This window comes from Chiloscyllium plagiosum, chromosome 29 (genome assembly GCF_004010195.1).
Source record: "Chiloscyllium plagiosum isolate BGI_BamShark_2017 chromosome 29, ASM401019v2, whole genome shotgun sequence".
Classification (NCBI taxonomy): Eukaryota; Metazoa; Chordata; class Chondrichthyes; order Orectolobiformes; family Hemiscylliidae; genus Chiloscyllium; species Chiloscyllium plagiosum.
The window spans coordinates 35,376,927-35,392,959 of NC_057738.1; the positions used below are offsets into that span (position 1 = coordinate 35,376,927).

The following is a 16,033-nucleotide window of genomic DNA, read 5'->3' on the forward strand; positions in this document are numbered from 1 at the left end:
AGAGGATGTTCACTTGAATGATTCCAGAGACAAACGAAGAACAGGGGCCCATTTGGGCTCTGCTGACGCCTCAGCTAATTATATGGGCATATGATTGAAAAATGTACAGACCTGTATAAAAATGATAAATTCTGATCTCTGTATGTACATGTTTACATATGTATGGCATGACCAACTGTACAGACCATCAAATTATTTTATGAATAAAGTATATTTTTAAAATAGAAAAAAGATTCCAGAGACCCAATGCCACCCTCACCCTGATGGCCACCTTTGTGTGTGGCTGCATCAAGCTGTGCGTGGATCCCCGGTACACAAACATCAAGTGTCACTACGTACTGAGGTTCTACCTGTCCCCGGTGTTGCGAAGGATGGGCCTGGCCTCGCTGCCGCGGAACGCTCCGAGTAGTTGGACCGTTCCATACCACCCGTCCTTCGTGGAGAAATTTATCAAGAAAAACACCTTTGACCACAAGTCCATCAGGAAGTGGTCAGCACGTAGTGTCCCTGAGACCCTTCGGGAAAAGGAGAGGGCGGATCCTATCGAGCGGTTCCCTGAGCAGACTGTCAAAGCCATTTGGCAGAATGCCTCATCGCCAGAACTTTCCAACAAGCACCAAGACATGGCTTGGCTGGTGGTGAGAAGGGCTCTGCCTGTGAGATCCTTTATGCACGCCCGGACTCTCAGCCACACCGCACGCTGCCCTCGAAGCTGCTGCGGGGGGGATGAGACTGTCACACACCTCCTTCTGGAATGTGCCTACACAGAAGAAGTCTGGAGAGGAATGCAGTGGTGTTTGTCGAGGTTCGTCCGAGCAGCGCCGTGCCGCGGGACTCCGTGCTCTACGGCCTGTTCCCCGGGACGCACACCGAGACAAACATCAACTGTGCCTGGAGGATCATCAACTCGGTGAAGGACGCTCTCTGGGTGGTCCGAAACCTGCTGATCTTCCAGCTGAAGGAGTTGACCCCGACTGAGTGCTGCAGACTGGCACATTCCAAGGTCCAGGACTACGTGTTGAGGGACGCGCTGAAGCTTGGGGCAGCTGCCGCCAAGGCGCGGTGGGGTAAGACCACTGTGTAACATCTGCCTGTCTAAAGAAGAACAGGGGGCCCACGCAGTCGTTTGGGCTCTGCTGAAGCCTCAGCTAAAAATGTAATTGTATAGACCTGTAAATAGGAATGACTACTCTGTTTTCGGTATGCAAACAAATGGAATGTTTACATATGTATGGCATGTCCAGTTGTACAGATCACCAAAGTATTTTATGAATAAAGTATATTTTTGAAATAAAAAAAAATTCCAGAGATCAGGGATCTGTCTTCTGAAGAGAGATTGAGCAGTTTAGGCCTATACTGTCTGGAGTTTAGAAGAATGAGGAATCTAATTGAGGAATGTAAGATACTAAATGAGATTGACAACATAGACATAAAGAAGATGTTAAACAGAAGCAGAAATTGCTACAGAAACTCAACAGGCTTGACAGCAGCCATGGGGAGAAAGCAGAGTTAATGTTTCGGGTCCAGTGACATTTCCTCAGAAAAGGTTTCCGGCATCTGCAGGGTTTTTTTATAGTGAGGATGTTTCCCCAAGTGGGGCAATGTACAACAAGGTCAGAGGTTTAGGATAAGGGGTGGCAGATTTAAAATAGAGATGAGGGGAAATTACTTCTCTCAAACAGTCATGAATCTGTGAAATTCACTCCCCCAGAGTGCTGTGGATGTCAGGACATCAGTATCTTAGTGCAACGGGTCAGTGTGATTGGTTGGTGGTCTGAGACCATCCTATGGTGAAGTCCTCTGCACTTTTTGGGTGGTTCAGTGGTTAGCACTGCTGCCTCACAGTGCCAGGGACCTGGGTTCAATTCCATCTTTGGTGTCTGCGTGGGTTTGCTCTGGATGCTCTGGTTTCATCCCACAGTCCAACGATATGCAGGATTGCCTATAGTATCTAGGGATGTGCAGGCTCGGTGGATTAACCATGGGAAATATAAGGGTGGGTCTGGGTGGGATTCTATTCGGAGGGTTGGTATGAGCTTAATGGGCAGAATGGCCCGCTTCCACACTGTGAGGATTCAGTGATTGAGTAAATTTAAGGAGGTAGACAGATTATTAATCAGTATAGAGTTGAACGGTTATGGAGAGCAGGCAGGAAAATGGAATTGAGGTTGAGATGAGATCAGCCATGGATTGTGTTAAATAGCTCTCTAACAATTTCTGTTTTCACATCCTCTCTACATTTACTTGGTCAAACCCCTTTAGCATATTATACACCTCAATGAGATCTCCTCTCATTATTTTAAATTCCAAAGTTAAAAATCACACAACACCAGATTAGAGTCCAACAGGTTTATTTGGAAGCACTAGCTTTCAGAGCACTGCTCCTTCATCAGATAACTGCCTGATGAAGGAGCAGCGCTCCGAAAGCTAGTGCTTCCAAATAAACCTGTTGGACCATAACCTGGTGCTGTGTGATTTTTAACTTTGTCCACCCTAGTCCAACACCGGCATCTCCAGATCATTCTAAGCTTCACGCAGTATTAGGTCTTAATTACTCCATCTCTATTCACAAGACAAACCCCATACCTTTGGAATGGATGGGACTGAACTGTCTACTCCTGGTCCTAGCTCTAATTTTTTTCTCTGTAAGAGGTTTCTCACTTCATACCTTAAGGGTTCCCTCTAGTGGGATCTTTGATAAAAAAAAACACAGATGAGTTGCTGAAATCTCCTCTCTACACCATGGCTGACACTACTCCAGTCCGGAATAACCACGTCTTTGATGAGGAGGCAGTGGAGAGAGTTCTGTCTGCAGGGATCCCAGGGTTTCCTCAAGACCCGGGGCAACCTTTCACCGTCAGACAGTACAGGTAACACTCAGAATTCAGGGTCAGGCGGTTACCATTTCATTGCTGTGTGTGGCCCGGGTTTGCAGTGGCCCAGAGTCGAGAGCGCAGGAGTGATCTGTTCTGTGACCAGTGAAAGATCCCAGGGTCTCTCTGAGATCCCAGGGGTCTCTCCAGTCTCAGGAACTGCAGAACCAAAGTGAGATTTTGGGAAAAACCCTCATTGACCCCAGAGCTTCACTCTCTGCTGCTGTTGCTGCTGCTGCAAACAATGGAGATTTTAAGAAATCGGAGGAACAATATGCCAATTTACTAAAATCTAGAATCGTTGATTCCCTGGTTGTGGCAGGGAGAGGATAAAGCAACAACATGTTGCTCCAACATATTCAAATGTTTACAAGGCAGGAATGTAGCAAAGCCTGGCTACATTTGGAAGGTTGATCACGTGACACGGTCACGTGACACACAGGTATTCGCAATTTAAAGGTCAACAGAAGTTTTTAACATGAATTCTGTTTTTCAGTTCTATAACTAGATTAGTGAATCCCAGTGCTAAATTTGTTTTGAAAATGTTTTATTAGTTTGTGTCAGTACTGTGCTTCTATAGAGGCTGCTTGCCTCACAAATTCATGTACTACCAACAATTACTAACTTTCAACATCTGACATGAAAGTTTGTTCTTGCTGGTTGACAGTTTGGAGGGATATAGGCTGGGTGCTGGCAGGTGGGACTAGATTGGGTTGAGATATCTGGTCGGTATGGACAGATTGGACAAAGGGTCTGTTTCTGTGCTGTACATCTCTATGACTCTATCTGATAGATAGATATTTTATACGGTACCCTATTGTATTCCAACTTTCATACAATCAATTTATGAACGTACTCAGGAAGCGAATCTGTTTGTAATCTGTGGAATGTCTGTAGTCACTTGTTATTTCAAACAGAGGGAACAACCAGTAATACTGGGAAATGAATGTACTGGTCATACTGGAGCACTGTGCCCGAAACGTCGATTTTACTGCTCCTCGGATGCTGCCTGAACTGCTGTGCTACTCCAGCACCACTAATTCAAAATCTGGTTTCCAGCATCTGCAGTCATTGTTTTTACCCACTGTTCTGACATATCCAAGTTGTATGCATCAGTCACAAGTTTTACTGTTTCCACCTCCCCCCGGCAGTTCTGTGATTTAAAAGTTATGTTTGAATGAGGAACCGCCCACCTTATTCATGATTGCATTTTTCTGTACAAAAAGGTTAGTTTGCCAAAGACATACCTGTTCAGCTTTGTTGTAATGTTTCCATGTATTTTGTTATGGTCTATGGCTGTGTATTGGTTACATCCAGTGATTTGATGGAATCAGCAAATTTGGAAAATGTGCTTCCAGTGCCCCAGCCTAAATGGCTAAGATGGATGAAGGGCTGGAGGATGGACATTTGAGTATGTCAACAACAACTTACATTGATATGGTGTTTTTATGTAGTAAAACACTCCATGTTCCCTTGGAGATTCAAAGTTAACCAAGCTTCCGCAATGTAACATTTAATTTATTGTTACTTTATTAATTTGACATTAATTCAGCTTTCAAATGTCCTGCAGCAGGTTTGACACTATTCTGTGGCTGCAAAACGTGGGAGTAGAGGTGGCATGAAATTTAATGACCACTGGCAGTTCAGGATCAGGGTTTTCTCCAGAGTTTTTCATGTTATGTTGATCTATAATACATAATGTGAATAATTGTGGAACAATGCCTCCAGCAGATAGCGAGTTCAGGCAGCTAAACAGAACCTCTCTAAAGGAAAGGATGCCTTTGTAAGAAAGAGACTTTACAGAGGGAAAGTCACTTCAATAATTTACTCAACAAGATATGAATTACACATGTTTAGTCGGTTCTGATATAACGTGATAATTCCATTTTCATGCGATTTCACATTAAGAAAATCATGCAATAGCCACGCCATTTACACTAATGTGACCAGAATTGTATTATAGCCAATACAGGTAAAGAAAGTTCACATTCTGCAAACAACAGTCTAAATTCTTCAATTGCGTTGAAAAAAGTGTTCGAGCAGAACTGATTTTAATTTGTTTTTCAACTTAAATGTTGTTTTCCCAATATATTTGTAGCGCCCTGATGGAATAAAATAATCCTGCCTCATGGTCTTTGGGCCGTCTGTGTACTGAAATCTTGTTAAAATTACTGAACGTTCCAATGCTGTTTTATTGCTGGTTTGCTTTTGTTGGCATCTGATGTAGATGATATTGGAACATAACAGTGTGAAGAGAGCAGGCTGTATGGCATTCTCAGACCGGCCTTTGATGTCAAATGAGCTTCATGGATCCCATCATGGTTGGACGTTCCACTGCACCATTCCTTAAATAGTGTTAAACAGCCAACTTTAAAATTATCGGTAGCATGTTTTTAAAACAAGTCAAACACAAGATGATGTTCTAGCCATCATTTCCCTGGTCCTTTGAAACAAATGCAAAGATAATCAGGGGCTAGTGAACTCCCAGATAATAAACTCTGTATTTAATGGCAGGTATGTGCTAATTTCACTCAGTGGTGTCAGGTGTTACTCTATAAGACCACTCAGGATCAGAATGTTACAGGTTCAAGTGGCAAATAATCCATGCTAATACTCCCTGAACTGCACCGAGGGAGTATTTTAGATGAAATGTCAGTTGCTTTCTCAGGCCACTGTCAAACACTTTATTGAAGAGTTGCTATTGGGGTTTCTCTGGTGTCCTGGCCAGTATTGATCCCTTGACCTTTATTACTAATATAGTGTTGCATATTGGGGTAAACTCTCCTGCTTAATTTAAAAACCAGCAGCACAGAAAAGATTTATCCCTTGCAGTAATCTGTGAAAATTCAATAGTCCAAGAACTAGTTAAGTAAAAATTAACAACTTTATTTCTTAAAATTTAATAGAGAATAATTAACTAACAACTATTTACAATTCTTTACTCTAACCTATCTTTAACCTCCCTTCTATAATACTAGTCTGATAAAACTCATGATTACAATTTACAAAACAAAACTTCTTGTCTCAAAACCAGGCAGTTTTCAGTTTTCTCTGTATTCCTGTCTTCTTTTCTTCTTGCGGATTCTGCTTCAGAAGTTACTGTTTGATAAAGGTACCTTTAAGAGAGCTATTTTCTGGGCAGCGTGCAGATGTTGTTGGCTTGGCAGTTCTCCTCCCAACTGTTCGATTTTTCCCGGACTTTTACCCCCAAATCATCGGATTGTGTCATTGGCTTTTAAGATTGTCAATATACTAAATTCAAACTGGATTAGAGTTTGGTACTTTTCAGGGTATAATTTAAACTGATTGGCCTAATTTGAATCTGTTTTGTCGTCTCCAGGCAACCAGCTAATTGAGTTGTTTGACCAAATGTTACATTATATTTCTTTTCAGAACACTTGATTCTGTCAGGTAGTTGTGTTGCTTTTAACTCTCTCAAAAGTACAGTAACACCCACATAACAATTGCATCAGAAATTCCAACAACCAGGATAATTGTTTCTGTAGGGTAGGGCAGAGTTGCAACCATGTGGAAATCCCAAATCTGGAAATTGTCCAGGAAATTACCAGTCATCTGGAATTGGAGAATTGGGAATGTTTAGTCTCAAAGGTCTAGCAATTACCCAGGCAAAGTTACTGAATTATAAACATTCTCTAGCTCCTGGGTAACTAGTAAATTGAACACTCAACTCCCCCCTGACATGGAGAAAGTGATGACTGCAGGTGCTGGGGAGATCATCGTCGAAGAGTATGGTGCTGGGAAGCACAGCAGGTCAGGCAGCATCTGAGGAGCAGGAGAATCGATTTTTCGAGCATAAGCTCTTCATCTAGAATGATCATTTTAAGCACCACACTTTTTGATTCCCCAATGTGGGAGTTGACACCCTCCCTGACCCTGCAGTAATAGACCTGGCCTCTTGACCTACCCTTTGCTGTCACCCTACACCCGCACTTACCTTACGTGTTCACTGATTCTAAGTAGTGTAGCTGTTGAAGTGGCTTGAGAATATTTAAACGGAAGGATATGGCCTGTTTGTTGGTGTGCAAAAGGTTACGGTTTCTACAGTTCCTTGGCTCTGCTAGTTGCGATATTTCCTGGATTGGTCTCCACAGGTTTGTTAAGGCAGCTGAACAAATTACACTTTTGTCCCAGGTTGGAAAATTTAGAGTGTTATCCAGTACCTATATCATTGCTGACTATGGGAGCGCACTGTGCACAGATTGGCTGCTGTGTTTTCTGCATTACACATGAGAAGCGCTTCATTAGCTGTACGACATTTTGAGATATTGTTATGCAAGCATGTCTTCTTTTACCCTGGAAGGAATAGTTTGTTGAAAACACACAATTAAAATCAGTCAGATTGACTGTCAGAACTTCAAATTGTGAAATTTGAACAACAACTTCTTGAATTCATCTCACTTTTTTCAGATCAATAGGTGTGCTCACGGGTACCTGCATAGGTCCCAGTAATGCCTGTCTCTTTTGGGGGTACGTGGAACATTCCTACTTCGAGTTCCTTCCTGCAACTCTTTTTCCAGTTCATTGAGGTTATCATCGACGCTGTTTCCCTCACTCGTCTGGAATTGGAAAAATGTGTTCATTTTGCTTCCCTGCACTTTCCTTCACCTGGTCCATTTCTAACTCCTTACCCTCACCTCCGCCTTCCTCGACATCTGTTTCCACTTCTGGGGAAAGGCTGGCCACCGATATCTGCTATAAGCCCATTGACTCCCATGGTTTTCTGCTCAAGGGACAATGCAGCCTTCAGAACTCAATGTTAGGGTCTGAGCACCTTTGCCCATGTCCTTTCCCCAGCCCCACACCCCAGAACCTGTCATCACAGATTTCCGTCAGCACAGCCAACCCATTTGCATTCACTTATGGTCCCCATGGGTTCTCTTTCCTCTGGGTTACCATTAACTATTGCTTGCTTGTCTTTCTCTCCCTCTGAGCTCTATCTTCATTATCCTCCCACTCCTTTATACCCTCCATCCCCTTTCCTCAGTACACTGCTAGTTCTGATGAAGCATCACTAGACCCGAAACATGGACTGTGCTTTTTCTCCACAGATGCTGCCAGACCTGCTGAATTTCTCCAGCAATTTTGGTTCTTGGCTCAAATAGTCAGACATTGCTTAAGTACTTTGACAATTGGAGACAACGAGAGAAACATTTCATTGTCACAAAATTAATTGTCACCTCCCCCCGCCCCACCCAATACCATTGTAGATTAGATTACTTACAGTGTGGAAACAGGCCCTTCGGCCCAACAAGTCCACACTGACCCGCCGAAGTGCACCCACTCAGACCCATTCCCCTATGTTTACCCCTGCACCTAACACTACGGGCAATTTAGCATGGCCAATTCACCTGACCCGCACATCTTTGAACTGTGGGAGGAAACTGGAGCAAACCCACACAGACATGGGGAGAATGTGCAAACTCCACACAGGCAGTTGCCTGAGGCAGGAATTGAACCCGGGTCTCTGGTGCAGTGAGGCAGCAGTGCTAACCACTGTGCCACCGTGCCGCCCGCAAATTAAAAACAAATTAAAAATGATAAATTAAAAACCTCCAGACTGGAGTAATGTATGTGTTCCTAATATTAGTTCCTGTTGTGTTCTGCGCTAGATGGGGACAGTCCAACCCAACATTCCGTTTACAGAAGGGAGACAAAGAGTATGTGCTGAGGAAGAGACCCCCTGGGACACTCCTGAAAGGAGCACATCAGGTACAGCAATGAAGGGAAACGGAAAAACTGGGCTTTCTGAACGGGATGTTCACTCTTGCTTTGCACTGTGATCATTAGAAAGAGATACTGATAGTACTTACAATGATCACAATCTTGTCACAGGAACTCAAGTACTGCCGTTAACTCTGGTTTAAGACAATGCAAGTGATTTTAATCTGAGAAAGGGGATAAAAAGATGGTGGTGCTATCCAAGTGCCAACTGTGACCGGGCACTGGTTGGTATCAGCCTTCCTTATTTGTCAGCTGCAGCTCAATTACATTGAATTGAATTGAATTGAATTTATTGTCATGTACCGAAGCACCATGAAAAGCTTTGTCTTGCAAGCGACACAGGCAGATCCCAGAGTTAAGTAGCATGGATAAGTAAGTAATAGATAAACAGCGGCAAAAACAAAAACACAGGTACAGGCCAATGTTAAGAGTTTTTGAGTCCAGTCAATATTCTAACAACAGTAGGGTAGAAACTGTTGCGAAATCGGCTGGTCTGGGTGTTCAGGATTCTGTACCATCTCCCTGATGGTTGAGGTTGTGGAAAAGCATTGTCAGGGTGGGATAGATCTTTGAGAATGCTGGAAGCCTTTCCTTGACAGTGGGCCTGGTGGATGGATTCTCGAGATGAGAGGTTGGCCTTTGTGATTGTCCGGGCTGAGTTCACCACTCTCTGTAACTGTCTCCAATCTTGACTGGTACAGTTGCCATACCAGGAAGTGACACAACCAGACAGAATGCTCTCGATGGCGCACCTCTAAAAGTTGGCAGGGGTATTCGCCGTCATGCCGAATTTCTTCAGCTGCCTGAGGAAGAAGAGACGTTGTTGGGCCTTTGTAACCAGCGCATTCACATGAAGAGTCCAAGAAAGCTTGTTGTGGATGACCACTCCCAGGAGCTTGACACTCTCCACTTGTTCCACCTCTGTGCTATTAACGTCTGGGGGCGGGGGGCATGAGTAACATCCCACCAAAAGTCAATAATGAGTTCCTTGGATTTGCTGGCATTGAGAGCTAGGTTGTTCTCAGTGCACCATTTTTCCAGATCTTCCACCTCCCGTCGTTAATCTGGTTTGTCCCCATCTGAGATTCGACTGACTATGGTATTGTCATCAGTGAACTTGTAAATGGCATTAGTCTGGTATTTCGCGACGCAGTCATGGGTATACAGTGAGTATAGTAGGGGGCTGAGTACACACCTCCTGGGGGGGCTCCAGTGTTGAGTGTTAGTGGCAATGAAATATTGTCCCCAATCTTCACTGATTGTGGCCTGTGGGTCAGGAAATCAGGATCCAGTTGCAGAGAGTGGGACTTAGTCCGAGATCACTAAGTTTAGTAATCAGTCTCGAGGGGATAATAGTGTTGAACTGTAATCAATGCGTAGGAATCTTACATGCTATTCTTGGTGTCAAGATGTTCCAGGGAGGAGTGAAGGGCAAATGACATGGCATCTGGCGTGGATCTGTTGGTCCGATAGGCAAATTGGAGTGGGTCAAGAATGGGGGGGAGGCTGGAGTTGATTAATGCCATGACCAGCCTTTCAAAGCACTTCATGACCACCCAAGTTAAGGCCACTGGGCGGTAGTCAGTTTTGTGGCTAAGTCAGAAATTTGAGAGTCAGGTCCTGCCCCAGAGCTCAAGCAGAAAATCCCAAGTGACTGAGACACTGCAGTACCTTGATGGAGAGCAGGGTAGCCTGGGCAATATTTATCCTCAAATCACTAGCACTCATTCTCACTGTTAACACTTTTGGTGTTTGTGAGAGCTTGCTGTGTGCAACTTGGCTGCCATCTTTCCTATAACAGTAACAATACTTCCAAAGTACTTTATACTTGTTCTTATTGCTGGGGTATCCTAAAATGAAAGATACCTTTATAGATCAGAGCATTGAGCATAGGATTTGGGGGGAGGGGTCATGTTGTGGCAATACAGGACACTGTTGAGGCCACTTTTGGAAAATTGTCTGTAATTCTGGTCTCCCTGCTATCGGAAGGATGTTGTGAAACTTGAAATAGTTTAGAAAAAGATTTATAAGTGCGTTGCCAGGATTGGAGTGTTTGAGCTACAGGGAGAGGCTGAATAGACTGGGGCTGTTTTCCCTGGAGCATCAGAGGCTGAGGGGTGACCTTATCGAGGTTTATAAAATCGTAAGGGACATGGATAGGGTGAATAGACAAGGTCTTTCCCCCAGGGTAGTGGAGTCCAGAACTAGAAGGCATAGGTTTAAGAGGGGAAAGATTTAAAAGGGACCTGAGGGGCAACTTTTTCACACAGACGGTGGTGTGTGTATGGAATGAGCTGCCAGAGGAGGTGGTGGAGGCTGGTACAATTACAGCATTTAAAAGGCATGTGAATGGGTATATGAACGGGAAGGGTTTAGAGGGATATGGGCCAATTGGGACTAGATTAATGTAGAGTATCTGGTCAGCATGGACGAATTGGATCAAAGGCTCTGTTCTGTGCTGTATATTTCTGGCTTGCATTTATAAAGCTCCTATGACAACCACAGTCTCTTCTCAGCCAATGTAGTACTTTCGTAGTACATGTTATAAAGCAGGCAACACATGTTTGATGCAGAGTGCTGTCCTTTTAGCTATTTGCACTGGAATTAAGAATGAGGCTCTCATACAGAACTATTAAATGTAAACAGGACTAGACAGGATAAATGCAAGAAGGATGTTCCCAATCACCAGGGAATCCAGACCCAGAGGTCACAGTCTAAGAATATGGGGTAGGCCATTTAGGATTGAGGTGAGGAGAAATGTCTTCACCCAAAGAGAATCATGGAAACCCTGCAAAGTGGAAGCAAGCCATTCAACCCAATGGGTCCACAACCGACCCTCCATAGAGCATTGCACCCAGACCCACCCTCTATTCTTCCCTTGTAACCCTGCATTCACCATGGCTAAGCCATCTACACAACACATACCTGGACACAACGGAGTAATCTTGCATGGCCAACCCACCCTGACCTGCACATCTTTGGAATGTTGGAGGAAACTGGACCACCTGGAGGAAACCCACGCAGACACGGGGAGAATGTCAAACTCCACACAGACAGTCGCCCGAGGCTGGAATTGAATCCAGGTCCTTGGCAATGTGAGGCAGCAGTGCTGTGTGGAATTCTCTGCCAAAAGATTGAATATTTAAGAAAGAGGTAGATCTAGTTCTTAGGGCTAAAAGGATGAAAGAGTTGTGGGTTGGATGATCAGCCACGGTCTTAAACAGTTGCCACGATCATATTGGATTGCAGAGTGGGCTCCAAAGGTCAATTGGTCTGTTCTGATATAAACTAATTGTTCCTGTCTAGTGGAGAGAAATGCCTATGGTCTCATGGATATTGATAATTACCACTTATTGATGTAATCTTTGTATGGTATGATCTGACTGTACTGCACGCAAAACAAAGAGCTTTCATGGTACGTGTGACAATAATAAATCAAATCAAATAAAGAATGACTATAAATAAAGTTGCTTCAATAAAGGGTGTGAGGGAAGGAGAAACACCCAGAGACTGTTTTTGTTTCTCTTTTTCAGGTGGCTAGAGAATACCGGGTGCAAAAGGCATTATTTGAGGTGGGATTTCCTGTACCGAAGCCATTGATGTTTGTAGATGACCATTCCATTGTTGGCACTGACTTCTATGTGATGGAGTGTGTGCAGGTACGTTATGTGCATTTATGAGAAAACTTTTACAGTTCAGCAGATGTTTAAATAATTTAAGTATGCTTTTTAATTCCGGTGTTTTGGTCTGTGCCCACGATGGGAAAAGCAGAGTGAATAGTCTCTGAATAATTCCTTCCCTAATTCCGACGGTGCGGAGGTGATTTGCCATACTGGTACTAGGGATGACAGACTTCTGTGTTGTGGGGAGTCGGGATAAACAGACATGTTCCTCTTGGAGCAGAGAAGCTGAAAGGAAAGTTCAATCCCGAAGGGTTTTGAAAGGGAATGCAGAAGAGTACAACACATGAACAGGCCCTTTGGCCCACAATGTCTGTGCTGACCATGATGTCATTCTAACCTAATCCCATCTGTCTCTATATGGGCTCTCTAGTTCAGAGTTCATGATCAGGTCAGGACTTCTAGCATCATGAACCAACTGGGGTCCCTCCCCATTTTTAGGTAAAGTTAGACCAAAATTGACGGGCCCAGGTCGGATTGTGGAACTGAGCAGGAGGTTACTGGGGATGTAGACCAACTGAGCAATTCCTTAGATAGAGACAAACTGTTTTCACATGTCATTAAGCTGGCAAAGGAGCTGAGGCTTGGGGTGGAGGAAGATGCACAATGTCTTTGTATAGTGAGTTGTTACAATCTGGAACATGCGCTGCCTGAAATAACGGCAAAACAAATTCAATTATAAAGACCATAAGATATAGGAGGAGAATTAGACCATTCGGCCCATCGAGTCAGCTGTGCCATTCAATCATGGCTGATATGTTTCTGAACTCCATTCTGCCTTCTTCCAATAACCCTTATCTCTTTACCAATCAAGAACCTATCTATTGGTCTTAACACACTCAATGCCTTGACCTTTGCAACAATTAATTCTGTAGATTCACAACCATCTGGCTGAAGAAATTCTTCCTCATATCAGTTATAAAAGGGTTATCCATTCTCTCCTTATCCTCTCTATCCAGGCCTGTCAGTATTCTGTAAGTTTCACTCAGATGCCCCCATATTTTTCTAAACCCTACTGAGTACAAACCCAGAGTCCTTAACTGCTTCTCGTATGACAAGCCCTGTCTCCCCAGAATCATCCTTGTGAACCTCCTCAGAGTCTTATACAGTCTCAGCAGTACATCTCTGCGCTTGTAATCTAACCCTCTCGAAATAAATGTGTTCCTAACAGCCAACTGAACCTGTAAGTTAGTCTTGACAATCCTGAACTAGGACTCTCAAGTCCTTTTGTGCTTCAGATTTCCAAAAAGACTGTTTAAAAATATTCTACATTTCTATTCTTCCTACCAAAGTGCGTTACCTCACATTTTTCCCACATTGTATTCTATCTACCATTTCTGCTGACTCTCCTAGCCTGTCACCCTTCTATAGGAAGGATGTTGTTAAACTTGGTGCAGAAAAGGTTTACAAGGGTGGAGGAATTGAGTTATGGAGAAAGGCTGAACAGGCTGGGGCTGTTTTCCCTGGAGCTTCAGAGACTGAGGGGTGACCTTACAGAGGTTTATAAAATTATCAGGGGCACGGATAGGATAAATAGACAAGGCCTTTCTCTCAGGGTGGGGAAAGTTCAGATCCAGAGGGCATGGTTGAGAGGAGAAAGATTTAAAAAGGACCTGAAGGGTAACCTTTTCACGCAGACGGTGGTGGGTGTATGGAATGAGCTGCTACAGGAAGTGGTGGAGGCTGGTACAATTACAACATTTAAAAGGTGTCTGGATGGGTATATGAATAGAAAAGGTTTAATGGGTTAAACCAAATGCTGGCAAATGGGAATAGGTCAGATTGGGATGTCTGGCTGGCGCTGATGGGTTGGACCGAAGGGTCAAGTGCTTTTACAACCAGCCTTTCCTCAACACTACCTGTCCCTCCACCCATCTTCAAGTCACCTGCAAACTTAGCATCAATGCCCTCAGTTCCTTCATTCAGATTGTTAATGTATAATACGATTGGTTCAGATCCCAATGCTGACTCTGCAAAGCTCCTCTCGTCCCCAGTTGCAATTCTGAAAAAGACCCCTTTATTCCAACTCTCTACCTTTTGCCAATCAGCCAAATCTCTATCCAGGCCAGTACCTTGCCCGAACACAACAGGCGCTGATCTTATTTAAGAGTCTCCTGTACTGCACCTTGTCAAAGCCCTTCTGGAAATTCAAGTAGATCATGTCCACTAGCTCTCCTTCGTCTAACTTGCTTGAGGAACATTGGCTCAAAGTTGATGAGCTGGAATTTGAGCTTTGAACATTGTGTGACACATCAGGGAGGGGGTAAGAGTTATCTGGACACTGTTTCAGGAGGCAGTCATGCCCTTTCCATTAGTCAGTGGTCAGGGACCAGAGGGTGTGACGAACAACAAGGCAGGTAGAGGGATCTAGGAGGTAGTGATGAAGGAGCCTTAGACCTTGAGGTTGTTTAACAAGTTTAAGATTCTCACTCCCTCTGTGGATGAGAATGGGGCTGTAGGGAGGATGAGTAAATTAACCAAAGCACCATGGTGCAAGGAGCCATTCGAGATGGGGAGGGGGCTGGGGGCGGGGGGTGGAGAAAAAGAGAAATGTCATTGTAATCATGGAATACAAGCCTATCCCACCAGAATAACTCTCTCCTTATGTTTCCCATTTGGGAACAAAGAAATGGCAAAGGAACTGAATAAGTACTTTCCATTCTGTACAACTCTATGTGGTCACTCTGAACCACAATGGAGTCTACCAACTCTGACATCATTCAGTTACAGTATACCACCTGGCTCCACATCTGTTTTAATCACAGAAAACCTTTTATCAACCGGCACCTATGGGACCAGGAGTGTGCCAATTGGTCAAATATTCCGATAATCACAAGATACACATTACCACAGCAAACTCTGATCAAGCAAAGATTTGAGACATCAACATCCATAAAAAAAATGTAAAAACATCAACACCCTTCCTAAATTCAATGTAAAAACACACAGTAAGAAATAGAAACATAATACAGGGATACACCCATTACTATTGTACTTTATTTACACTATAATTACTTAGCAGTGTTTCAGATATATAATTTTTTGCCAGTTTATCAAGAGTGCCAGTTGATAAGGTACCAGCTAAAACAAAGTTTGATGTACTTCATTCTTAATTTGATTTTTATATAAAAAGGAACACTGTCTTTCAGTTTGTGGCCTGTACATATTTCCCCTATTTACCTTCAAAACACAAGGCAACCCATAATAGATAGTCAAATTAGTAGCTATTACCAAACAATGAACTTATGTGTTGAACTGTTATGACACTTTTACGCTGGGCCCATGATCTTGGCCTTCAATTTATCCTGTTTAAAAAAAAACTAACAAACTACCAGCCAAAAATAAAGCAAGCAAAAAATGCACCAAATCCCACCAAGTTCCCTGAACTCTATACACTCACATGGGCCATGTTTCACTTTGGATGTAATCTCCTATCAGGAATGATGTGGAGGTGCCGGTGTTGGACTGGGGTGTACAAAGTTAAAAATCACATAACACCAGGTTATAGTCCAACAGGTTTAATTGGAAGCACTTGCTTTCGGAGCGGTGCTCCTTCATCAGGTGGTTGTGGAGGACACATTTGTAAGACACAGAATCTATAGCAAAAGTTTACAATGTGATGTAACTGAAATTATACATTGAAAAATACCTTGATTATTTGTTGAGTCTTTCATCTGTTCAAATACCATGATAGTTTCACTTCTTTCATGTGTAAATCACAAAACCTTTTTTTAGAAG

General features: G+C 43.4%; 1 protein-coding gene across 1 annotated transcript in view; it reads left to right on the forward strand.

Moving 5' to 3' along the window:
• The first annotated feature begins 2,614 nt into the window (after positions 1-2,614).
• The window catches only part of LOC122564276 (acyl-CoA dehydrogenase family member 11-like), a 14,872-nt gene continuing 1,453 nt past the window's right edge, over positions 2,615-16,033 (forward strand). The window contains exons 1-3 of the mRNA XM_043718951.1: positions 2,615-2,870; positions 8,504-8,603; positions 12,149-12,274. Coding sequence (XP_043574886.1) covers positions 2,743-2,870; positions 8,504-8,603; positions 12,149-12,274 — 354 coding nt within the window. The 5' untranslated portion in view covers positions 2,615-2,742. The remainder of the gene's footprint in view (positions 2,871-8,503; positions 8,604-12,148; positions 12,275-16,033) is intronic.